This window comes from Nycticebus coucang, chromosome 10 (assembly GCF_027406575.1).
Source record: "Nycticebus coucang isolate mNycCou1 chromosome 10, mNycCou1.pri, whole genome shotgun sequence".
NCBI lineage: Eukaryota > Metazoa > Chordata > Mammalia > Primates > Lorisidae > Nycticebus > Nycticebus coucang.
In genome coordinates, this window is record NC_069789.1 from 104,382,399 (window position 1) to 104,407,034 (window position 24,636).

At 50.9% G+C, this 24,636-nt stretch overlaps 1 protein-coding gene across 15 annotated transcripts in view; it reads left to right on the plus strand.

The window, feature by feature from the left end:
• Positions 1-301: 301 nt before the first annotated feature.
• The window catches only part of LOC128595711 (uncharacterized), a 29,542-nt gene continuing 5,207 nt past the window's right edge, over positions 302-24,636 (plus strand). The window contains exons 1-6 of one of the 15 annotated variants that reach the window (XM_053604548.1): positions 12,756-13,815; positions 14,210-14,428; positions 14,759-14,835; positions 18,798-18,877; positions 20,379-20,477; positions 20,892-21,018. In XM_053604548.1, the coding sequence (XP_053460523.1) occupies positions 14,310-14,428; positions 14,759-14,835; positions 18,798-18,877; positions 20,379-20,477; positions 20,892-20,927 (411 nt within the window). In that variant the 5' untranslated portion in view covers positions 12,756-13,815; positions 14,210-14,309 and the 3' untranslated portion in view covers positions 20,928-21,018. Of the gene's footprint in view, positions 378-1,276; positions 1,481-5,536; positions 6,022-6,183; positions 6,349-8,756; positions 8,830-12,755; positions 13,816-14,209; positions 14,429-14,758; positions 14,836-18,797; positions 18,878-20,378; positions 20,478-20,891; positions 21,019-24,636 lie in introns of those variants that run through there. The other 14 variants (XM_053604549.1, XM_053604553.1, XM_053604552.1 and 11 more) reach the window with 14 other exon arrangements.

Sequence of the window (24,636 nt, forward strand, 5' to 3'; positions counted from 1 at the left end):
TCTGTCCCCTGCTGGCTCCCTTTCTTTCCCTGCGACTTCTACCCCGGCTCTTCTCGCGCTTTCATTTGGTCCCTTTGCCGCGCCGGGGGCGGTGCGCGGGGTGCGCCGCAGAGGGGCCGGTGTCCCGGCATCTCTCGCCCTTCCGCCCGCAGGTCCGCCCGGCGCCGCTACGCAGGGGGACTTTGTGGAAAGCGGGAGCGGGAGGCCAGGCGGGCGCGGGCGGCGGGGCCCTGCGGGCGTGTTCAGGCCTGGCTTTGGCCCGGCCCAGGGGCAGTTGGAGGGCCAGACCCGCGGCCACACGCAGAAGCCACAGGCCGGCGCACACCGGGAGTCCGGGGCCTGCAGACCGTCGTCAGGCCCCGCACAGCACACACCGCGTAAGCCACACGCCTCGCCCGACAACGGTCACGCACAGCCCAAAACCACACACACACACCCCATCTCCAGAGTGCAGGTGTACACATGTTTGTAGGACGCTTAGACCTAGCGGCACACACACGACCGACCGCACACAGCAGATAGACGCGACACAGAGGCACGAGACCCTGCGGGCGCCACTCAGTCCCAGGGGTTGTCAGTCCGAACTCAGCCCCTCCAAGAGGTGACTCAGGAAAGACCTGCCTGCCCACCGGGCGCAGCAGTAGCCTGGCACCCCATGCATAACCATGCAAGCCTCAGTACCTTCCGCGGCCTGAGTCTTGGGGACTCCCACATAGGCTGCTTGTTTAGCTTATGCAGCCAAAATTGGAGGCCTGAGCCCCAGAAACGCGCGTCATTCTGGAGAAGCCTGTGTGAAGCAGACAGAAACTCACTGCGCCCCAGAATGGCACCGCGGGAGATTGTAAAGCAGCGTGCAATGTGGCGCCAGCACGTATTCTGCCACATGCATTACACACACTACTTGTATTTGAACGGGGGCCCACATAGAGACCATTATTTATGTGAAATGAGCAGAGGAGATGTATATGTTTCTAGGAATAAAAGTAACACGTGTGTACAAATACAGACACCAATGCACACCTCAGGAGATGTAAAGCAGAAGACCTCTTTGCAGCTTGAGGGCCTTGTCACCAGGCTGGCCTACTAGCCCACATCTGGGCTGGGCTCTTGTCTCTTTTCCAGAGCAGAGGGGATTGTCTGGTGCCATGGGAGCTCTGTGCTGAGATTGGATTATCCAAAAACCATATATATCTGATATATAATCAAGCTACCCAATACCAAGCTACCCCTACCCAAAAAACCATATATATCTGATATATAATCCCCCCCCCATAAGGGGGATTTGGGTTGCTTCACAGGAGAACCCTGCATCCCCAGGAGGTCTGGAAGGTGTTCTTGGCCATAGCAGCAGTGGAAGTGGTGACCAGACTTGCCTGCTGGCTGAGTCAGAACTGCACAGACAGTGCTGGATAGAAACCAACCTGCTGGGGGACACCCAGAGAGGTCCTGACAGCTGAGCCCAGGAAGAGGTTGGCAATGTGTGGGTACAGACATCCAAATGGATTGCCAGGGAAATGAATTTCATAAGACAGAAGATGAGGTTAAGAGATATTTCTGTGCACACACAGAGCTGCACCGGTTTGGAGCTTAATTGTTGTACAGGAGAGTCACAGATGTAGGAACGTGCTTAGGTCAAAAGAGAAAGGCTGGGGAGTCCCCATCTTAGAATGCCATGCTGTGTGGAGGTGAGTCTCTATGGAACAGTCTGGGAGGGGTCTGTCCATTGTCCAAATGACTCTAGATTATTACACTATTATGGGTGCAGAGCAGTGTGCCTGGTGAAGTTGCAAATCTACTTGTCAATTTCTGGGCCAAGCTTGGGGGAGAAAGTGGGGAGAGGGAGGGCAATATCCCAGGTCTCTAAGTGGGATAGAGGCGGAAAGCTTGATCCCCAGGGCTGGCTGTCTGTCTCTTCATCTGCCCTACCCTTTACCCAGTTCCTAGTGCCTCTCAGCACTTTCCTCTTTTACCCCTGTAGGTCTCAGCAACCAGTCTCTATCCCTCTTGGCTTCTCTCACTGCCTCTTCAGCTCTTTGACTATTCTGTACTCCCTGGCCGCAAAGAACTGGGAACAGCCGGATCCAAGAGCAAATATAAACAAATGCATATCACAGGTGCAGAGATCAGCATCAATGATAAAGCCCATCCATCTTATATACATGGCAGCAAATTTAAATTTTTGCATAAAAATCAAAGTACAACCTTGGAGTTTTGTTTCCTTTTAGTCTTTTGGCTGCTGTGTCTGTCTGTCTCAGCATCTGTTTCTCTCAGGAACCCTTCTTCATTATACCACTGAAGGCCCTCAGACTGCCACATTTCTTTTTTTTTGCAGTTTTGGCCGGGGCTGGGTTTGAACCCCCAACCTCCGGCATATGGGGTGGGCGCCCTACCCCTTTGAGCCACAGGTGCCACCCCCAGACTGCCACATTTCAACAATCTTGCCTCTCCCCAGTGTTACCTTCTTTAGAATTTGCCTCAGGTTGGCAAAGGCATTTTTGAGACAGAGGTAGATAGCCACTTTGCAAACAGGGACCTGGACAGGGACACTTGAAACTTGACAGAGATACTGTTGGTATCACCAGTACATAAAAATAGTTTAGAAATACTTCTTTAATCCACTTGGAAGTTAGAGTAGAGATGGAAGGCCTCTTCTAAGTGGAGTGGAGGAAAGGACACAGTGAAGCTCTGGAATACCTGTCACTGCCCCATGGTCACCATGGATCAGTGGAATCCCATCCAGCCAGGCAGAGGAAGAAATATCCAAGTCAGTAGGGCAAGTCCCTGGGACAACGTGGAAGGAAATCAACAAAAACTGTTCAGATCCCAACTTGACAACCAGGTCTCTGATGTAAAGTCTAAGGAAGTGACTGGAGTACGGAAAGGGTAGCAGTGTTGTGACTCCTTAGTACTCCATGGAGATCTGGCTGGAAAGCCTGAGCCTGAACCTACCTACAGTAGCACAGACCCCAAGGGGAGAGGAGCAAAGCAGCTCAGGCTCCTTCTTGGTAGGAAGAAGGGGAGCCTGGAGTTGGACCTTGCACATGTGATTTTGCTCATCATGTACTGGTTGGAATAATGAACATACCAAAAACCACTGCTTGGGGGTCCCAGGACCATTTCTTAGGCAATGGAAAGAGGGAAGGGATTTGATAATGTGGGATGGGCTCTGGAGTAAGATTCAGACTCAGCCTCCATCCAAGTCGACATGGGCTGAGTGGCCCATGAGCTGAGTGAGGCCAGGATGAGAACTGGCCCCAGGTCTTAGTGAGCCTGGAGAGGGCAGCCCTCCTACCTCCAGATAAACAGATCCATGTTTTCTTGCCAGATCTGGACTATTTGTGCCTTATTCTATGTGAGCTTGGGACAGTGTCTCTGGCTTCTTCCCCACTCTCTGTGAGCTGTGACTCTGTCTCTTTCCATCTCTGTCACTGCTTGGAAGCTTTTCTGGCTTATCTGTCTCTGTTTTCAGGTCTCTGTCTCTCCCCGACTGCCTCCCCCACCTTGAATTAGCCTTTGTTAATTCAAAGGCTTCTCACTGAGCTCCTCCCTACTCTTCCCAGAATAACATTGAGTAAAATGAGATAAAACCCTCCCGCCCCTAGGTTTTTTTCCTGTCCTACTCCCCGCAGACCCCTCCTCCAGGGTTACAACCCCCTCTTATAATGTCAGATAATTGCTGGTGTGCAGCTCCGAGGAGCCAGAGCTGATACCAGGGAAGGAAAAAGGGGGAGAGAAATAAATAATAATTTGCCTCCATTCAGCGTATATAGGTTACCTGATTTGCATATATGCTAATAATGCTATAATTACCCTGCTGTTCTGGCCTATGATCAAGTTCTATAAATACATAGGATAGCAAAGCTAGACCTAGCAACACCACCCCCAAATCACAAAGTGTACATATGTATATGTACTGTGTATATGTGTGCAGTTTCATGTGTAATCTAGACCTATGAGCCATCTTTGTTAGCGCACACCAGCCCTTCTGGCGTTCAGCCCCCCCTCCTGTGTTTTGAGGCAACTCCAAGAGATGAGGAAAGAGACGCCTAAATGAGAATGTATTCTAGGTTATGTTTAATTCTTAGAATTAGTTTCATTATGAATGTTATTGGTGTTTTTAAGAAAATCAAAAAAATTACTGTTACCTAAATGCCCCTACCTCCTAGAGGCCCATACTTTGGGGTGTAGGTTGGGGATAGGAAGGGGAGCCCCTCACTCTTGGGCCTATTGAGATGTTTAGGAAGGTGCTTTCTACCTGGAGAGCCAGTGGAGTTCCTGTCCCCAAATCTGCACCTCCTACCTTGGTCTCCTAACATGCTCCCCACTCTTGTAGGAAACCAGGGGGAAGTGTGCAGGGGGGTGTGCAGATTTTTGGGTGATGGTGACAGAAGTGGGGAGGAAGCTTGGAAGAACATAAAAGGCAATACACAGCTGTCTGCTTTTAATTATAATTATCCCCTTTTGCTTCCTTTCTGGCTAATGAGGGGGGGGATTTAAATTTTTTTCTCCCTCTTCTCCCCTCCCTCCTTTCCCTGGAATTAAGGGGTGGGGTGAACTCAGGGTCCTCCTCCCCTTCCTCCCCATCCCTTGGTTACTGGGAGAAAGGCAGACTCCAGAGGGTGGTGACAGTATGAAGAGATTTGTAGGAACAAAAGAAGGACAGGTTTGGATTGCTGGACACGTCCCAGAGTTGGAGAGACCCCCCCCCATTCCACTGGCACCCCCTCCCATCAACCCCCCAGCTCCCTAGACAAGGAACTCAATGTCTTCCAGCCGGTGAGAAAGGAGCTAACGGGAGCCCTGATCTAGAGGGAAGGGGGAGGGAAGGGGTGGGGAGTTGGGGGGTGCAAAATTAGTCTCAAAGGATCTTTATTTCTGAGCTAGTGAAGCAGATGTAATCAAGGGGAGAGCAAAATAATCATAATGGGAGGAATGGGGGGAGGGGAAGCTGGGGCTGGAATGGGGGGACTAGGCCAGGCCAGGATGAGAACTGGGGGGCAGAGAACATGGAGTAGGGGTGTCTGTTGCCAGTTCTCACCCCTCTAAAGTCTCCCTACTTGGAGGTGGGGAAAGAAAGACCAGGTCTGCAGGCTCTGACCTTAGCCCTCAGAAGCCCTCATTGAAAGCTTAGGGCTCCAAGGGCCAGAAGGTGGCTGGGAAGGCAACTAGGAAGACAGAGCCCCTCCCATCCAGTTAGGGAGGTGGTGAGGAGAGGGGAGATTGAAAGCAGTGAGGGAGGAGGAGAGAGGGGGCCAGCAGAGACTCAAGTGGCTCCAGGTTTGTGGGACAAAAGTTGGAGGGAGATTTGTGTATGAGAGAAGAGGGGAGGAGGCCTCGGGAAAGTGGGGGCTTTGACAATGAACTTGAGACAAACTTCATTAGCATGCAGGCCTGCTGTCTGTCACGTTGAGCTCAGACCGAGTTCCCATGCAGGCCAGGAAGACTGGGAGGGGGGAAAGGGAGGGGTTGAGGGAGAGAAAAGAGATCCGACCATTGTGCTGTTCTGGGCTCCAGCTTCCATCAAATATCGGGACCCCAGCCCTGGAAACCACCCCCTATGATTGCTTTCCCACCTCTAAGGAAAAGATAATTTATCTCCCACTTTGACTCTGTTGTCCCACCCTCCTCTCCTCTTGTCTAGACTTCCAAGTGCTGGCCTCTGTCTCCCCGTCTGTCCCCCCTCCAGCTCTTAGCCTTCATCCTCTGATTATCACTTTCTCCTTCACAACTAAGATCTGTATATGTGATTAGTTAAGCTGACTGGGTCAGGAGTTGGGGGAGATTCAGGAAGAGGGACTGGGACACCCTCAGCCTTCAGATGGCACAGTTATGTCCTTGGCTGTGACTTCTTATCCCTCCACTCCTCACCCTAGACACACATGCCATTTAATCACTCTCTCAAGTTCAAAAGTGAATAAAAACTGAAGGAGACTGGGGGACAGGGGTATTTCTGTCACACCCTTTCTCTGGAGGGTGGTCTGGAGGAACAATAGCTTCCCCAGCCCCTTCTTCACGCCTCAGGTTAGAAAAGGCAGTAGGGGAGGTGGGACTCAGAGTGGGGATGACAAAAGACCCCTTCCCAAGAGGCTGGGAGGGAGGAGGGTGGGCTGCAACAGAGCGGCTGTTCTCTCCGTGGTGGTGTCTCCAGATAGGGGCAGCACCCCCTTTTTGCTGCCTTTCCAGAGAGAGCAGCAAGAGAAAGAAAGAGAGAGGCGAGCGAAATTCCTGAATGGATAGGCAGATGCTACGTCATCGGAGCTGCAGCCTCCACTCCACAGGAGGCGAGGAGCTGGGGAGAGGAAGCCCAGCCGCGGGGCCACCTGGACGGTCCCTCCTCACTGAAGGCTGGTAAGTGGACACTGGTACCAGGGAGGGTCTTACCTCCATCAGACACCTGGGCTAGGGATGTGAAGGGATCCCCTAAAATCAGTCAGAGCACCCTAACCTTCCCACTTCGCATACTGACTAATGGAGGCTGGTGCAATGATCACTGAAAGGAAGGGCTGAGAAAAGATTTAGGGGGTCCCCAAAATGGATGAAGCATGTGTGTGTGTGTGTGTGAGAGTGTGTAGGTGTGTGTGTGCACGGAGGAGGAGCTGGCAGCACAGGGTTTCACCTCGGCTTCCTGGGCATGGACGCTGAGCTGGAGGCAGTGGTTCTCCCTAGATGCGAGTGCCTCTCTCTTGGTCCCCCTCCTTTCCCCAGTCCATGCTGGCTGGAGACAGCTCGCTAAGTTTGTCAATGGGATTGGGGGGGCTTTAGGGTCACGGTGCTACTGATCCTATTAATCTGCTCCTCCCTTCTCTCCACACCATGGCCAACATCTTAATGCTTGTGCCTGAGGAGAGGCAGGAAGGAAAATTGTAGTGGAGAAGGGAGGGAAGAGAAAAATGGTTCTGTATTTGGACTCCTGACCTTCTTTCCCTGGTGTGGCTCTTACTCCTGTCTGTCCCGGAGGCTTCAGGTTTTCCAGGGAGGACAAAGTCTGAGGGACTTGAGGGAGGGGTGGGAGAAAGGGAGCTACGTTTCCAGAAAGGTAGAGACCAGAATTAGGAAAAACCCAAAAATATTTTATAGGATTTAGATTAATTTAGCTACCCTTCTTCCTCCCCTTTTCCTGTGAGCTGGCAGGTGGGAAAGGGACTGAGGGGGCTTAAAGGCAAATGAGGTGTTGTGATGGATGCTTACATTCTAGAAGGGTAGAGAACCCTACTCCAGCCCTCTTCAGACCCATCTAATGTAGGGATTTTTTTTTCTTTTAAGGAGGGTCAGGGCTCATTGGAAAAAGACCCCATTCCTTCCTCTAGTCACCCACTCACACTGTGCCTTCTGGGAGACAGGCAGGGACCCTGTGAGTAGTAGAGGCCAGAGCAGACTATTCCTGGTACCCCAGAGCTGCACTGCTGGGAGAGGCTGAGGCTGCCAGCCATCATACATGCACACACATGTTCTGTGCCTGCTGGGCTGTGTTCCTCATCACCATGTTCCCCGGGGCTTTGTGTGTGATTGGGGTGGGGGGATGACAGAGCAGAGATCAGTGAGGAAGTATACAACTGCCCCAGGGACCCCTCAATTCTCATTGATCAGGGTGGAAGAAGGAGCCCAAGGCCCCTAACTGTCCTTGTGACTATTTTCTGGCATGTCAGCAAATTGTTTTTTGGGGGGGCTTCTTTGGTATGGAGATAATTTCAGACTGAGACATCCCTTTATGAAATGGGTGGGCTGGTGGAGCCTGGCCGGGAGTCAAGTGAGTATTCATGGGCGTTAGAGGTAAGGAGGGGAGTCAAAAGGACCCCCCTCCTAGAAATCAGGCTTAGATTTAAGGCTCATCTGGCTCTCCAGCCCTCTTCCTTTTTTTGATTTCCGTTGCACTTAGGCAGATTACCTTTCTGACTTAAAAAAAAGTAGTCATAGAATTGAGTTTGAGGTATTCACCAACTTGTCACCCCCACATGACACTCCTCCTAGCATTTTAAGAGCTGGCTCACCTGTGGTGTGCACGTCCTTCCCCCACACCATAATTTAACATGACACCAAGCTGGTGAGAAGGTAAACATAAAGTACAAGCCTGGTTCCATACCCAACATTAAGATAATAATAATAATAATAATAACTGCTTTGTAGTCATGCCTTTTGTGTATGTGAAAAAGAAGGGGAAGAAATGATAGCTGTGAGACCTGTCTTTACGGATCCCTAGAGAGATACAAGGGTAGGTGACAGGAAGAGACAAGTGGAGACAGCCGGAGAGACTACACAATTTAGAAGACCCCAATGTGCACAGCACTTCACAGGGCACAGACAAAAGTGCATCCTTAACCATGAACCTTCTTCACACCCTAAGTGTGCTCTCTGGCAGACCGTGAGCAGCGGAGGAGAAGGGTCCATCGGGCTGGGGATTGCTTCCTTAGGCTAAGTCTGAGCTCTCCACAGGCTCAGCTCAGATCTCTTCCCCCAAGATTTTGGATGGAGTGGAAGGAGGCTGTGAGGACAAGGCTGGGCTGGGGTTTATCTGGGCTAGATGGAGGTGGAGAGGCCCCAGGGAGGGGCCCTGCCCGTCCCCCATGTCTAGGTTTTTCTCTCCAGGCCACATCAAGCCTGCAGATTAAAGAGGGGAACCAAGGCTTTCTAGGTCCTGGAGACACAGGACTAGGAGAAAAGGAGCTGGTGAGGGGTGATGGGGACACTGGGGCCATGAAGGAAAAAAGCTCATTGAGCCTCTTTAAGGACTTTAACATTTGCATTCTCCTCCTTGGCAGGAGCTGGGCATCCAAGAAGAAACAGCTTCATTTGTTCTGGTGTCATCGTAGGTGGCTTCCTTTGGCTTTTGGGGTATTTATTATTCTTATTTCTTTTTGATAGCAGTAGGGATGGGGGAGGAAAAAACAGCTGGCCCTGCATCGCCTGTGTTTTCTCCTGTTCTGTACACCTCTCTTCCCTACTCTCTGTCTTTTTCAGCTTTCAGCCCCTAATTTTGGTTTACTCTGATTATACTTAGACCTGTACAGTCAATGATAATGGGAATGGAACAAGGTGCCTTGGGAAGGAAAGGCTACCCTGCTTCCAGTTCTGTAACAGAGAGGAAAGGCATTGGGGAAAAAAGGGACCTCTTTCCCCCTTCTCACATAGGCTCCTGAGGGTGGAGACAGGGGACAGTTGACCTGGGGGTGGGGAGGTGGTTCTTCCGGAAAGGGAATAGATGGGTGACAAAGGTGAGGACAGAAAGGAGTGTGGGTTATGGTGAAGGGGAGCCTAGGAAATAGGTGTGCATGCCAGGCCATGTACCCATAAACATTGGGAGATGGTACTGCTGGGAGTATCTATGGATTTGTCATTGCATCCTTCTGAGTTGATAGCTTTGAATGTGTGCGTGTGTGTGCACATACCATAGGAGGCCATTTGTTGAGGGCTGAGAGTATTGTAGAAAGGGCTCCACCTGGATGAACTGGTTTACCCTCTACCATCTTTGCCACCTTGTTCTTACCTCCCAGACACCTTCCAGGGGAGTGCCCGGGAGCAGGCAGGCGAAGCAGACTTGCCCCTCTATGGGAGATAAAAACACTCCCATCAGGAAGGGTGGTATCCCCAGGGACAAAATCCTCCAGACATCCTCCTCTGACATTTTCTCCCCATCTGAATATATATATATATTTTTTTTTTCATACAGCCTTAGCATTTTTTATGGCCAATTCTTGCTTTGAATTTGTTACTACCCCGTAGACAATACAAATATTTGACAGCAGAAGAATAATATACAATAATGTTCATAATAATGATGCACATATAAGACAAAAATAAATATCTGACCTTATCCTCCCCCAAATGCAGCTTTCCTCTACACCTTCAAGGCAAATTTACCTGATAATTGAAACAAAGAAAAAAATATGCTTTTTATTTCGTTACCTGAATATTTCAAGAGAGGGTTTACTGCCAAAATGTATTTTGAAAACTGAATTATAAAGATCTATCCAAGAGCTGCATCCAGAGAGCAACATTCAGACCATGTTTTTCTCTACATGGGCCTCTTCAGGCACAGACAATGGGTGGGCATCAGGGCAGTAGAGATGGGGGTGGGGACAGGCTCTAGCAAAGAACGCAGGCTTCTAGGCTAACAGAGGCACTTCCAAAATTCGATCAGCACCTGGGATTTGGTATGCTCCCCTTAGAGTCCCCTAGAAATTCCCTGGAAGGACTCAGGGTGGGGTCTGCGGACCATTGAACTACAGAGCTCCAGCTGGCTGTGCTGTGTGCTGGTAGCAGAGGACTCTGCTTCACCTGAGGTGCTCCTGGGAAGACAGGCTGGTGGGCCGCCAAGCCCAAAGGGCCGCCTACAGCACCCATGTTACTGCAGCTGTCTGCCCACTCTGGGCCTGCTCTATCCAGGTAGCAGAAGGGTCTCTTCTGGTCAGAGGGACTGTGGAATAGCCACGAACACACAACACAATAGATGCACCCCACACACACCTACACATAGATCCCACAAAACACACAACTTATCAAGACCCCCCTACCCCATAATCCATATAACTGCAAACACAGACTTGCAGACACAGGCAAAGGTACACACATGCCTTTATTAATTTATCAATTACTAAATTTATAAATTTAGTAATTTATGTTTTAGGTACAGTGTTAGTTAGCTATCATGAACAAAAACATGTTTGAAATTGCCCCTGCTCTTGAGAGACTTTCTCATTTGCCACCCTCCAAGCAGTTTCTTTTTTGAAACTGGAACAATATGTCTTGATATGCAAACCAATCCCAGGTTATGTGGTTGGGGGAGTTTTCTGTACTTTTGTGGCTTATAGCTCTGTCTCCCTTGGACTAAAGATGATGTCCTCATACTTTCATGCCTGAGCAGGAGCAGTGGGGGGATCGACTGCCAAGCACACCCAGACAAAGCCAAACAAAAAATTCTTTGGTCAGGAACCTGAACAAAGGTGGGAACTCCATGTGGATAGTGCCAGGACCATTCAACTAGTCCCTACTTTCCTTTGTGAGGGGTCTCTCCTTCTTAAATTTGGACACTGTTTAGGCTGAACTACCTGCGTAGAACTCAAAGCCACAGTAAGAGACTAAGAGTGATCTTGCTCTTTATCAAGCTATTTGGGAAAATTCACATATATTTTCAGAAGTCATCTAAATGTACTCATTTTTCTCTTGATCTTGGTTTTTTGAGAAAGTTCAGTTGAGTTTGAATTTGGCCATAAAGGTGGGGTGGGAGATTCTCCCCTAGGCAAAGTAACCATCCCGTCCTCTCTGTCCCCAACAAAAATACAGCAGTGGATGAAAGAGCTGGGAGGCTTTAGACTGTGGACAGGCCAGGCCAGGGTAAGGGATTGTGGAGATAAGGGGCCCCACAGAGGGCAGGGGACTCGGTTGGAAACTGGACAGAGAAGAAAGGAGAGAGTTTTAGCCAGTAGGACAGCTCATCCCCACTGGCCCCAGCCAACCCACAGTGATGAGGAGAGGAAGGGGGGAAAGTTTGTTTAAGGTACTTTTAAAGGATCCCATAGGAAGGCAAATGGGGTAACATTTGAGGGGAAGCTGGTGTCTGGGGAAGTGTAGACTATTTAGAATTGCTGGAATGTGGGGAGGACATTGGGCATCTTATGAAGGGAGTGAGGCTGTGTGCTGAGAAGTCTTTGAAGGGGGTTGTAAGTGTGGAGAGGAAAGACTGGGGCCTGTAGTTCTTCCCAGGCCCTATCAGTGATGCATTTAGGGAATGTATTTAGCATCAGGCCAGTAGGTGGATCTGTCTGTGAGAATATTTGAGGAGGGTTCTGTTTTTTCCCAACTGTACTGGAGCGGCAGGGACCCCAACATTTTGCTTCCCAGTGCTGCATTCTGGGGAAGAGCAGGAGGAAACAACAATGTAGGGAATGGACACTTTGGCTCTGCCTCTTCCCTTTCCTCCACACCATTGGCTAGTGTGCCCCCAGTTCTGGGAGGGTAAAAAATTGACGTTGTGGAAGCTTCTAGAAAGCCTTTCTCTTGGGTAAGAGCCTTAGGATCCTGTGGAGTCTAATAGGAGGGAAAAGCCACATCAAGCCAAACCCTGAAAATGCCCTGAGACCTGAAAAAATCAGGTTATTTGCTTCAAATTCATACTACTATTCTGGTGAGGAAACACCTGTCCTCCACCCACAGCCATGCTGCCAAAATCAGTGGCAGTGATTATTCAGACATTCCCCAGTCTTTGGGAGGAGCACCAGATTAAATCCGTTGGCCGTCAGCATGCGCCTAACCAAGACAAATGTCATTCAGGCTTGGCTTTGTCCTGGGCTGTGTAGAGGGGCAGATAAAACAATCTGTCCTAGGGACCCAATGGCCAAAGGGGTTGTATCCTTGGGTACACCACTGTGGCAGAATGTCTAAGGATCCCTGGTTATAGGAGTTAGCGGTATTAATCCAGCCGACAGGCTCCAGGAATATGATTGGATCATATTCTATGGGACTTGCTCAGACTGAGTCCTAGAGATTTTCGGCAAAGGCACTGGGAGTAGGGTGAGTGGAAGGGTAACTGGCTCCGGACCAGGAATTGGAAGTGCCCCCTGGCACAGAGACTCACATAGGGGCCTCCAAGCTCGGTCCCAGAGCTCTGCTAGGCAGGGGAAATCGGGATCCTGCCTCCCGGCCTGTGCACCTGTGTCTATCACCTGAGTTAAGCCCAGGCATTATTTGGCTCTGATTCATCTCGCAGAGAGGCTGAACCCTAATGTCCGCGCTGGGCCAGGCCAAATGGGGAGCTTTGGTGTCCCGTGATTCTTCTCCCCATGACCCCAGCTCTCCAGGAGCGCAGCAGACCATGGACTCCAAGTTGGAGGCGCATGGTTGTGGAAGGGAGGGAAGGCGCTAGCAAGGGCTTCACGACGGGGTCATATTCTATTGGTCTTGCCCAGACTGATGCCAGCTGGAATCCTTACCCCCAGCCTCCCCTACCTGGAACTTTGGTGGTGCGAACAGGCTTAAAAGACCTTCCCATTCCTGCGAGGCGGAAAAGGAAGCTCAGCCCCACGCAGATTCCTCGTCTCCCTGCAAGAGTCCCAAACTTCCAGAATCTTTCCTCCACTATTGAGTTGAAAACCAGGAAAAGAGGTCCCCTGTCCATCCTAAAAGATTAGGATCACAGTCTGGTAAGGATCAGAACCTGAGAAGCATAAAGAATATTCTGATGGGAGGAGGCAAGTAGGAGTCGTCTGGCATCTTCAGGTTCTTTTTGCGGGGATTTCACCCGATTTCTTTTTCATCGTTGCGCCCGGTCCTGGTGCAACATACCTAGGGCCGAAATGCAAAATGTAAGACCTACAAAAAGAGCGAGGTTGGAGATCAAAACCACAAACCGCAGTGGATTAGAGATGGAAGGCGGGTCTCGGGGTGGGCGAGGCAGCAAGAGCTGAGAATCAATGCATAGACAGAGTATTCCCCGCTCCCCCATTCTCGGGAGGAGGGGCGCCCCAATTGCGCTCGGGTGCTCGGCCAGGGCAAAGAGAAAGGCGGGGAAAAGAGGCGGTGACGTCAAACTCAATAGAACCAATCAGAGGATGGCCTGGGGAGCGAGTGTGAAAGGATGAATGAAAAGTCCGGAGCCGGAGCACGCCAGGGCCAGAGCCGCGGCGGAGGCCGGGGAGGGAGCTGGGAGGTGAGACCTGCTCCGCCCTGATGGCCTAGGCCCGGCGGAGGCTAGGTTCTGGGCGGCCTCTTCTGCCCCGACGCGCTCTGAGCCCTGGCTTCTGAGACTCTGGTCCGCATTGCTCCGTGGGCGGGAACCAGCGGGAAGGATCGCGCGGAGAGCACATTTGGGCACCTGGGCTGGATGTAAGTGGCCTGGCCAGCGCGGGGCGCGAGGTGGGCAAGCGCCTCAGAATCCAGTGTGCCGGCGCGTCCGCCAAGAGGGGCGGACCGAATCCCCACCCTCTCTGGGTCTTCCTGGACCTCATTCTCATCGATTCCCACTCCTGATCGCACATCCTGCCAACGCCAGGGAGCCTCTGCTCTCGGACCCCTGGCCATTTTCACAACCCTGGGTGATGTTTAGTGCTCTTTGTACAAAGCCTTCTCTCAGGGGTTCTGTGGGGCCTGGCACTTAGCTCATCACCCAGCCGCCCTCGGCTTTCCTCTCTCGCTTTTCTGGATCTCCTCCCAGGTGGGGTCTTTATCCTTTCCCAGACCACAGTCTTCCCTAAGAAGGATTTTCCTGCTTCCTTCCCAGGCCCTTCTGGGGGTTTTACCTCCGGGGTTTCCCTGCCAGCTCCGGTTCTTTACCCCACGCCGGCACAGGTTCGCTCCCTCCGCTCTTGTAAGTCGGAGATATGGCGGGCCACCCGGCGCCTTCCTCTCCTACCCTCGCGGAGGCTCCGGCTGCGCGGAAGGCTGAGACTCTGGCTGCTGGATGCGCCCTCGATCTTCCAGAGGAGGGCAATGGGTCCCGGTGAGATTGGGAGGACCCCCGCCTAGGTTCCGCCGTCTTCCCGGGTGGCACGAAAAGCCGGCGAGTGTCTTCTACCAGGGACCAGCGGAATTCCTACTTCTGGTTCAAATGGGGAAGAGGGGAAAGGGGAGTTGGACGGTTTGGGGGGCCGGGGCCAATCCCCGGACCTCAACACCACCCGCCATTGAGTTCTTTCCATTGTGTTTTCAGTCTCTGTTGTATTTATTTCTGTGTCTGAGTCTTTTTTGGTCTCTGACACCATTTTTCTCTTCACTTCTTACCACCACTCGGGTACTGTCCCCCTGACTCCCACTGCTGGGCGACCGAGAGGCTGCGGAGGTCCTGGAGGCGGCGGCGGCAGCCGGGAGGCTGCGTGGAAGAGGCGGCAGCGGCAGCCAGGAGGCGGGGTTGGTTGTTATCTTTGGTTATCTAGCTGTATGAGTGGTGTGGAGTCTTCATAAAGCTAGATAACCGAAAGTAAAAATAACCCCATACACTGCGCAGAGGGGCCCAGGGAAAGCTGGTCTCACTGGCGGGCGGGGGAAGCCAGGCAGGAATCTAGAGCTTCGAGGACTGACCGCTGGGTAGGAAGCCAGAGGACCTGGCGGCCCACCGGCCTCGAGACTGCACTGGTCCCAGCGACTTCCCACTCCCAACCCCGGTCTATGCAGGTAGGAATCAGCGTCCCATTTTGATTTAGCGAGGTCAAATAGTCCCCCTCCACCTGCCAGGAATTGGGGAACAAGGAAGCCTCGTTGTGGTCCCTTGTGATGGGTCCCTGCTCAGGATGAGGCCTTTTCTGACAGACTAAACTGCTCCAAGGGACAAATGTGTTGAAATCCAGTTGCGGGGTCATTGGGACAGTTCCTGGGGCTCCTGGCCCAGGCCTCTCCAGTGAGTGGGAGCTGGAGCAGTTTCCCACAGGCTGTCATGGTTGCAGCTCAGGTAGGAGGATTTAGGGAATGTCGCCTGAGAACACTGGTCTTTGCTACTGATCAAGGGTGGTCTAGCCCAGCGGGGAGCTGAAAATTGGCAAAGTGGATATAGGACTGAATGTAGGGGTGGGCTTGCTCAAAAACAGGGTGGCTGGAGAAACTTTTACCCAACCAGGGTTCTGGGGCAGTGGAGTGCAGAGTCTCTCTCTGCTCCATTTCCATATTCTTTCCTCCTGCAGAACCAGGACCTGAGTCAGATGTCTTAAAAATCCCTCATGTTGCTTTGTCATTACTGGCCAAAGGGATTGAGTGGGGTCTTTCAGGACCAATCTCACGCTTAGAAATTGTCTCCAGGACCAAATAGCCTCAAGGAGCTCTGAGGAATTCAAACACAAAGGAATTTGTAGCTTAGTATCTGTGCTGCTGGAGAAAGCAAAGAATTAGAGAGATTAATCAGGGCCTTTCCTAAAAGAATCCATTTATCTGGCCTGACCTAAATATTTTAAGCAAAAGAGTGTTGAGGTGTAGTTAAAAGGAGAATGGTCTAGGTTCGCTTTGTAGAATAAAAGTAAATGTCTGGAAAGCCAGAAGTGGCCCTCCCCACCCATCCCCCACCGCCAGCAGTCCGGGGCACACTGCAGTAAGGAGTAATAAGCCGGCGGGAGAACTGGACAAAATGGCCCTGTACTGACTCCAGTTTCCTGTGTAAGCTTAAAATTTCCTCCCAAGATCCTATTTTATAGCTAGAAGATAGTGATTAAATTATATATTATGTGGGAGGAATATTGGAGAATCGAAACTCAAAAGATTGGTCTTCAGGGAATGTGGGGTATGTATGTCTCCTTTTTATAGAGATTTGAAGGAAAGATGAGCCTTCATGGCTTCAGTAAGATCAGTGGCCTCTTACTTTCTCAGCCATTTGGAATTTGTGTTTTCTAGAGGTGGGCAGGGGGGAGATTGGCTTAGGAAGAAAGGGAGCAGGTTTTTGGCAGGGACTAATGATCCCTAACACTACCCCCTGGGCACTCAGTCTACCTGCCTTCCTGTAATGTAACACCACGAAGTAGCCATTATTAATCCCATTTTACAGATGAGGAAGCACAGGCTCAAATGAGTTGCTAATGTCACTTAGAGGTTTCAGACCCAAAGCTTTTTCTACCCAACTTGCCTGTGAGAAGAGCTGGAGAATGAGTGAGTAGGGAGAGTAATATGGGGCTGTATGAGAAGGGAGGGAGGTGGGGCCAGTGCACCACAGAAAGGGCCTGCTTGTGAGCAGAGGCTGGAAGCTGGGATGAGAGAAGGAGAAACATCAAGAAAAACAGGCTTCTTGTTTATTTTCCCTAAGCTTTCATGTAGCTTGCTGGAAACACGTGTGTAGGGTCTGCTCTAGGGCCCATCCATGTGAGACTTATTAGAACCTGTGTTATTAATCACAATGAGCAATGAGTTTATCTTATTATTGTTGTCTCTTGTTAGCACATTTGACCTACTGCAGGATCTCCAAAAGAGAATAGAGGAGGACCTAAGGGAACTGGTGGGTTGAGAGTTTACACCCTACTAAACTTGTACCTCAGTGAAAAGGGGGACTAAGGGCCAGGACGGGTGTGGGGGTGAGGCTTTGTGTCTGCCTCATGTGAGCATATGGTGTGTGGGTGTGGGTGTGGGTGTCAGGAGAGTGATGGTGACTGCGAGCTGTGTGTGTCTGCTTATGAAACTGGGTGGCGTGTGACCGGGTGGGCGCATATGCCTCTGTGGTGGGCAGGAGTCTTGGCTGTGAGATCAGGGATGCGTGGCTGTCTAGTTACAGATCCACTGTAGGAATAGACACATTCAGGATTTGGGGCTTTACCAAAAGCAGACATCGTGGTGACCCTTCTTCTATACTGGTTAGCACCTCACCGCCTTCCACTTGACCCAATAGGAGAACTAGTGGGCAGGGAGTAAGGGGAGGCTAGTTTGAAAGGGGCTGGGAAAGGCCTCACCAGTTACCAGTTAGGACACCTCCAGCCTGTATCAGTACACCTCTGCCTACATCTAAGATTTTTCTCTATTCTTCAGATCTTGCTACATTATCTACAGTGTTTTTACTAGAAACCAAACTCTAAGCTGATTTCTTTATCCATTTCTCTCCTTAGCCCCTCATCCTAATACCCTCCTATTGGATTCTAAGCCCAGGAGTCGAAAGGCAATTTTTTCCTAAATATTCGACTCAAATTTTGCATTATTACCCACACCCTCACACTGGGACAGACTTTTCCCCTAATTCCAGACAGGGAAAGGTTTTTTTTTTTTTTTTTTGGAGACAGAGCCTCAAGCTGTTGCCCTGGGTAGAGTACCATGGCATCACAGCTCACAGCAACCTCAAACTCCTGGCCTCAAGCAATTCTCCTGCCTCTGCCTCCCAAGTAGCTGGGACTACAGGCGCCCGCCACAGTGCCTGGCTAGTTTTTGGTTGCAGCCGTCATTGTTATTTGGCGGGCCCGGGCTAGATTTAAACCCGCCAGTTCAGGTGTATGTGGCTGGTGCCCTAGCTGCTTGAGCCACAGGCGCTGAGCCTTTTTTTTTTTTGCAGTTTTTGGCTGGGGCTGGGTTTGAACCCACCACCTCTGGTATATGGGGCCAGCACCCTCCTTTAAGCCACAGGCGCTGCCTGGAAAAGGTCTTGTTTAAAGGTCCTTACAGCTATATAAGACACCATCATTTTACAGCTATGCAAATCTCTGGCACCTTGACTCAGATATTTGTATAATGGGGAAAAGAATTTATACCCTAAGGTTGTTAACATGCAGCAAAAGAAGTCTATATAAAAGATCTTATAATATGTCACGACACCCACGGGTAAGGAGTAATTTGTAGATTGCAGAAGAGTTAAAGGCTTGAGTTGGGAAATGCTGATAGCATAGTATTGATCTCAGAATGTAGAAAGGATGGCCTTTGGTGGTATTTTTTTTTTTTGAGTCTCATTTTGTCACCCTCAGTAGAGTGCTCTGGTGTCACAGCCCACAGCAGTCTCAAACTCTGGGGCTTAAGTGATTCTCTTGTCTCAGCCTCTTAAATAGCTGGAACTACAGGTGCCCACCACAACACCCAGCTATTTTTTGATTGTAGTTGTCATTGTTGTTTGGCAGGCCCAGGCTGGATTCGAACCCACCAGCTCTGGTGTATGTGGCTGGTGCCTTAGCCGCTTGAGCTACAGGGGCCAAGCCTGTATCTTATCTCTTATGGTAAGAGTATTTACAACTGGTAAACTGACTTATGCTGATAGATTAATATGGCACGTGTAAATGGTAATTTTAGGTTTATGTCATTAAACTTTAACACTCCAAACAGAGCATACAGAAATCTCTTCATCACTGAATGACTTTTAAAAAGGATGTCTTCTCTTTTTTTGCCTCCCAAACCAACATCCCTGATCCCCAATGCTACTCCTAAAGTTGGTAACCCATCAGAGAAGCGCAGATCCTTCTGCATTCTTCTGTGTCTGGAAGTCCTTCCTGAAGTCTGCATATTCAAGGTTTGGAAGTTGGAATCTGATGTTTATTTTTTCACCTTCCTCCAATCCAATTTTCTGCTGACAGACTGATCTTCCCACCTCCCTTCCTTTGCTTTGGGACCTCAGCAATCTGGGAGGCTATTGAACTGTGTCTTATTCAGAGGCTGGCTGTGCCAACTTCCCTGAGAGATAAATAAGTTTAGGTAAACACTTTAAAGTCACATGAGGGAAGGAGCCACAGAACTAAGAAAACACTCTTAGGGCTTTGAGGAAAGTGAAGAACAGGATTATGGAAGGAAGGGTGGGTGGGTGTATATTTAGGTAAGAAGGAGATAAGAGAAAAGGGGAACCCCTTCTCTGCTACCCAGGCTCTCCCAGGGCTAGAGTGACACCCCCTCCTTCTCCTGCCCTAATCCCCCATTAAGGCAGCTCTGAGTTTGTTATGACAGCGGCTGAAGGCGGCTGAATTGCAGTTTGCTGTGTCTGCTAATTGGACTGAAGGGTTGGAGTCTGGACACTGAAAGGGACCATTGTTGCTGTTTACCTTCCACAGCCACCTCTCTGGGGACCTTCTGGGTGAAGGAGAGCAGCACCCCCTCAAGGTCATTGCACCCATTCCCTGTCTCTGCAAAAGGGAGAGACAGTTTGTCATTGCCCTGGGTTGTTTGAGCTTCCACAAGAAGAGACAAGCCCAACACCTGAATTGGTCTCATCTCCTGGCCAAGCCCAGGGGCCGTCCAAGAACTCCTAGAGGGGGGCGCTATAGGTTGTCTTCCTCCTTCCTTTCATTTCCTTCTTTGGGGATCCTACCTTGTCTCTTCCTCTAGCTCATCCCCTAACCCCTGCACCTTTTCTTACCTGCTTTTTTCTAGACTAACAATTCTTAACTTGGGTATGCAGTAAGTCACCCGGGGAGCTTTATAAAAAAAATACTGATATTTAGGCCCAGCCCCAGACCAATGAAATCAGAGTATCTGGGAATGAGGTCTAGGTATCAGTATAATATTATTTAACATGCATCTAGGGTTAAGAACCACTGATACAGGCCCATCTGTCAGCCTGGGAAACACATAGACATGCACACACTAGAATGCATGCACACACAGGCACACACAGACATGCCCTGATCTTTCCCTGCTTTTTGCCCAAGCTCCTGATATCCAGAATACTATAGGCAGGTTGTGTGTCTGTCTCATCTTTATTACTAAATTGTAGGAGCCTTTGAATTTAGGGGTCTGTACTCCTAGCTCAACATGAATATTTCTTCTCAAGGGCAGTATCTATGGTTCCATCTCCATGTGGATTTCCACACGGGATCCAGAGGAGGACTGAGCTAATCTGGGGTGTTTAAATCATTAGGGATGAAGTTGGGAGAGGTTCAGAGATTCATTGACTTCTGTCTCTTTCTCCTTCAAAATAGTATTGGTTAAATTGATGGTCTCCAGAGAAGAGAAATTCTCTTCATAGATACATCATTCTTCTTCCTCACTGCTCCAAATGTTTCTGCTTCTCTTTCCTTTAGCAGCTTGCCTGGGGCAGGTGGGTGCACCACCACCCTCCCACCCTCTTTCTTCCACGCGGACTGCACAGTCACATCCAGCACCACGGACAGCTCCAGGCGGTGAGTGAGATGGCTGCTGACCCCTTTGGGAGGATTAGGAGGGCCCTCCTGTCTGCACAGTCAGATATCAAAGACTCTAAGTTGCTGAATCTGTGGGAGTTGTTCGCAGTCAGCTGTGGAGGCTCAGGAAAGACAAAGGCTGAGGGAAGTTGGCATTCCTGTCTCTAGGAAATTGGCTTTGTCCTTATGTGGGGGAGTCTGAATGAGAGCGGCTGTTCTAGTAGTAGGAAGGATGAAGGCTGTATTTCAGGAAGGGCTTAACTGAAGGTCACGTAAGATATAGATCAGTCCTCACTTAACTCATGTTAGTAGAAGAGATGCGATCAGGTTGGCCAACTAGTTAGAGGAAATGCCAAAATCCAGGCTCCTGAATTCCAGTCTCGCACTTTTTGTCATGCCTAATACTTTCTTTAGGATTCTCCCTCCCTGAGTTGGGTAGAACAGGCCTGATACTGTTGGGGAACTTTACAGGATACCCCCATATAAAAAAGGACAAGATGTCTGCCTGGGCATGTGAAGTGTCTTCAAAAGCCAAGTAGAGGTGAGACTGACTGTTGTCTCTGTCTGAGGTTTGGAGGGAAGGTCCTGGGGAGAAACACAGGGGAAGGTATACCTAGCAGTAGCTGGTGAGCCCATGGGAGAAAAGGACAACCATCTGCCAGGGCACAGCAGCCAGTGGATGGCCACCAGGAGTCTCCAGAGGCCAGCAGGAGTCATGCAAACTGGAGCAGGGCCTGGGAAAGGCCCTTCTGTGTGCCCAGGCCTGCTCCCCCAACACCCGAGCCTAGAAACAAAGGGGCCATTCTCTCTAGGATTTGATGCTGCCATCTCCGGCTGGCAGTGCCAGGTGGTGGGGGCATCAATCCATTATCCTCCCCCCACAACTCCTAGGTCCTCTGGGGCTGGATGTTGGGGAGGTGGGTGTTCCATGCTATGTTGCCATGGCAACCACCCTCACCGCCCCCCCCCCCACAAAGCACAAAGACAGACAGCTTTCACACACACACCCCAGGAAGAACCTGGGTCTGGCTGGGAATCTTCCCTTGAGAATCCTCCTTCTTGAGGCATAAGCCATGGCGGCATAAGCATCGCCCTCTTTTCGGCACATTGGCAGGCCACACAGGCAAGGAGGCTCATATGTCCAGACCCTCTGGACAAGGCTGCATAGGCACTGGTCCTTGTACTTAATCCCCTGTCTTCCCATGCTGTCTGGCCTCCCACCTAGAGCCAGGACCATACTAGGCCTTCTCAGCTGAGGTGATGGGGCCTGGACTCCCAGAAGTGAAGGACACCCCACTACCCGCAGCATACCTCCAGGCTGTGGGAACAGAGAAGAGGAGGGGACCATTCCTGCCACCCTCCATCTGCACCCTCCACCATTACTCATTAGGCATTCTGCCCCTCCTTCTGCTCGTTAAGCCTGATTTGCATGCATTTGCATAATACAGTTCATTTGCATTCCAGGAGGCTCCTGGTAGAAGCCAGGAAAAAAAGGGGAGGGGTTGGAGAAGAGAGAAAAGGGGAGAGATTTTGTTTTCATCAAAGTGTGGGGGGAGGGGTTGGGGGAGGTGGCAGGAAGGAGATAGGAATAAAAACTTACACTACTTCTTTCTTCCCCTCTGGACTCCAGTGCCAAAAAGAGATGCCAAGGGGCAGCTTTTCTGTCCTTTCTTGCCTTGCTTCCTCCGGCCTTGGCTCCCCAGCCCGGCCCCCCACCTTGCAGGGCTCAGGCTTCAGAAGGAGGCCAGGCGGGAGGATAGCGTAGGGGATGGGGCCACGTCAGGTGGGCCATAAGGTAGCACGTTGGCAGATGTGCTCCAGGCTGGCCCAGGCTGCTGGGCATGGGGACTAGGAAAGAGGATAGGAGAAGGGACAGGAGAGACCAGGGGTGGCAGTGCTTAACTAGGATGGCATGTGGTCCTGCAGGAGCAGGTGGTGGTGAGACCTGAGCCAGGCTCAGCTCCCGAGGAGGTGCAGGGCTGTAGGCAGTTCAAGGAGCACTGAGGAGCAGAGAGTCACCTGCAAGAGTGGTGAGGGAGGGGAGCACAGGGATACCAGCTACTAGTTGGAAGGTCTTTCTGGGGCATGCAAAGGGTCTCCCTGTGCTTGAGGTGACTTCCACCTTGGCACCTCAGGCAGCATCCATCTTCCATCTTCATGGCTGGTGAGACTGGGCCTCTCACAGCCCAGCAAGGATCCCTGGTCCATCCTGGGGCCTGATCCTCCCTCACCTCCCCAGAGGATTTCATGCCTTCTTCCCTGTCTTCTCCTTTGGCCTTTTGTCCTTCTGTTACATCCATGATTATTCGTTCTTGGTTCCATTCATTCAGTCCTCTGAGTTGACCAGTTCCCTTCCAGAAGCGTTCCCCAGGCTCTGCTGTTAGTACACTTTTTCTCTTCCTTCTCACTCTTCTCGTTCCACATTTACCATTTCAGCTATCATCTGAAGTTCTAAACTCTCACTCTTCTTTAGTCTTGACCTCTCCTAAACTCCAGATTCATACCCTAACTGGGACCCACCTGGAGTCCTGCTGTTAGCTTCCAGATAAGGGGCTAGGCTGGGGCGTCTACTTGGCCAAGTCCAGTCACATGCCCAGGCCGTAGCTGCATGGAGACCTGGGAAAAGACCTGTGTTCTTAGCTTCTGTGGTTTGGCACATAAGTACAGCCTCCCAGCAGAATTCAGGAGGTAGCCCGTCCCCTAGCACTGAGCTTCAAGTCTTCCCCCTGGTCTCTACCTCCTGACTTCTATCAATGGATCATTAACCCCCTAGGCCCTCAGGTTCAAATTTTGAACATTATCCTGGACTTGTCTCCCACCAAATCAGTCACATCAAAACCCATCGTTTCCTTCTTTGTAGCCCCTCTCACGTTCATACCTTTCTTTCACTTATCCGTACCTCTATGTCACCTCATTCATTCAGCAGGCATTTATTCAGTGCTTCCTGTGTGCCAGGAGCTATGCTGAAGGAAAAGTTGAACTACAAAGCTGCTATGAAGAGCTAGCAGTCTGGTGGGGAGGCAGACACCCAAATAATTACCACCTGTTGTGAAAGGTGCTGTGCTGAAGACTGAAGGGAGTGTGGGCCACCTCAGAAGCACTCAGGAAGGCTTCCTGGAGGACATCAAGAGATAACTGATAAAAGACAAGCAGGAGTTTTTCAGTCTTAAGAGTTTAGGGATGTGGGTGAGGAGTAGCCAGCACATGTGAGTCAAGGGTAAGGGAGAGTGTGGTATATGTATAGGGACTCACATGCCCATCAAAGGCCATCTGTGCTGGGAGGAGGTAGGGAATGGAGGCAGGAGTCCCACTGTAAAGAGCCTTATGCACTGCACCAGGGGTCCAGGGGAGGTTAGCTGACAGCCCAGGGACACCAGGTGTGGGCATGGCAAGGAGCAATATATAACCACTCTGAGGCAGGGCACTTTCACATCTGGCCGTTCCCTGAGCCCAGCAGACAGTTAACTGCCTCTCAGTTAATTCTGAACAAATAAAGGAACATATGAAAGGCCTGGAAGCCACCTGAGGAAGGGAAGCGGATCTGCCACCCTTCCTTCAGAATCCCACTCCCGACACACTGGGGCTGGGCAGCTTATGGGACAGAGATGTGGAGAAGCTGAGGTTGGTGGTCCCCACACTATGAGCAGGAGGGGGCCGCTGGGGGATAGGAGGCAGGGATGCTGGCCCCAACTTTGTGAGGCAACCAGCTAGTCAATAGGTGCCTATAGTTCAATAGGTCCAGGGCTGCAAGGCTGAGGAGGCTGGAGTGAAAAAGCAGACAAGAGAGTTTCATCCTGGCAACTTCTGGGAAGAGAGAGAGAGGGAGGGAGGGAGGGGATCCTGGGCTCTGAGGGGATTCTCCCTGGAGAAAAGAGGTGAGAGAGGCTGGAGAGTCAGCCAGGAATGCGCACAGGGTGCCACCAGCACCCATCCCCCAGCTCAGCCTGTGCACAAAGGCCTCTCTGTGGTTGTGGAAGTGGCCCTGTCAGGTGAGGAGGCTTAGTCCCAGGGCCTGCAGTGGAATGAGGCTGAAGGAAGGGAGGGCTGAGGGATGGCTTTAGTGGGGTCCAGGCAAGAAATAGAGAAGTTTAGGCCATCTGTGCTCTGGTCAAGCTGTGCCCAGAATGGGCTCCTCCCCATCACATCATCCAGTCAGGGC